General features: G+C 49.4%; 1 protein-coding gene across 4 annotated transcripts in view; it reads left to right on the forward strand.

Moving 5' to 3' along the window:
* The first annotated feature begins 15 nt into the window (after window positions 1-15).
* Window positions 16-362, forward strand: part of WT1 (WT1 transcription factor) — a 25,471-nt gene continuing 25,124 nt past the window's right edge. For 2 of the 4 annotated variants that reach the window (XM_010710690.3, XM_010710689.3), the window contains exon 1: window positions 16-272. In XM_010710690.3, coding sequence (XP_010708992.1) covers window positions 211-272 — 62 coding nt within the window. In that variant the 5' untranslated portion in view covers window positions 16-210. The remainder of the gene's footprint in view (window positions 273-362) is intronic. The other 2 variants (XM_019615230.2, XM_010710686.3) reach the window with 2 other exon arrangements.

Raw genomic sequence — 362 nt, forward strand, 5'->3', positions numbered from 1 at the left:
CCTTCCCTTCCCTTCCCTTCCCCTCTCCTCCTTTTCCCGAGGCACAAATGATTACATCGATAAGACACGTTGCATAAATAAATATGTTACTGTTTTTAGATCTAAAGACGATAACGAAATGTTGCTATTTAGACGAGTCGGTGCTATACCGATGGCGGCGCATTTGGTTCTAATTCTGGCTATTTCCACCGCAGTGACAATTTATACCAAATGACATCACAGCTGGAATGCATGACGTGGAACCAGATGAACTTGGGATCCACGCTGAAGGGGTAAGGCGCTGCGCTCTCGTCTAACCTTTCGCCCGGAGCGGTCGCGTTAGGCAGCCGACGTCCCGTTTGATTTTACGGCCGGGCTCCGGT

This window comes from Meleagris gallopavo, chromosome 5 (genome assembly GCF_000146605.3).
Source record: "Meleagris gallopavo isolate NT-WF06-2002-E0010 breed Aviagen turkey brand Nicholas breeding stock chromosome 5, Turkey_5.1, whole genome shotgun sequence".
NCBI classification, from domain to species: Eukaryota; Metazoa; Chordata; class Aves; order Galliformes; family Phasianidae; genus Meleagris; species Meleagris gallopavo.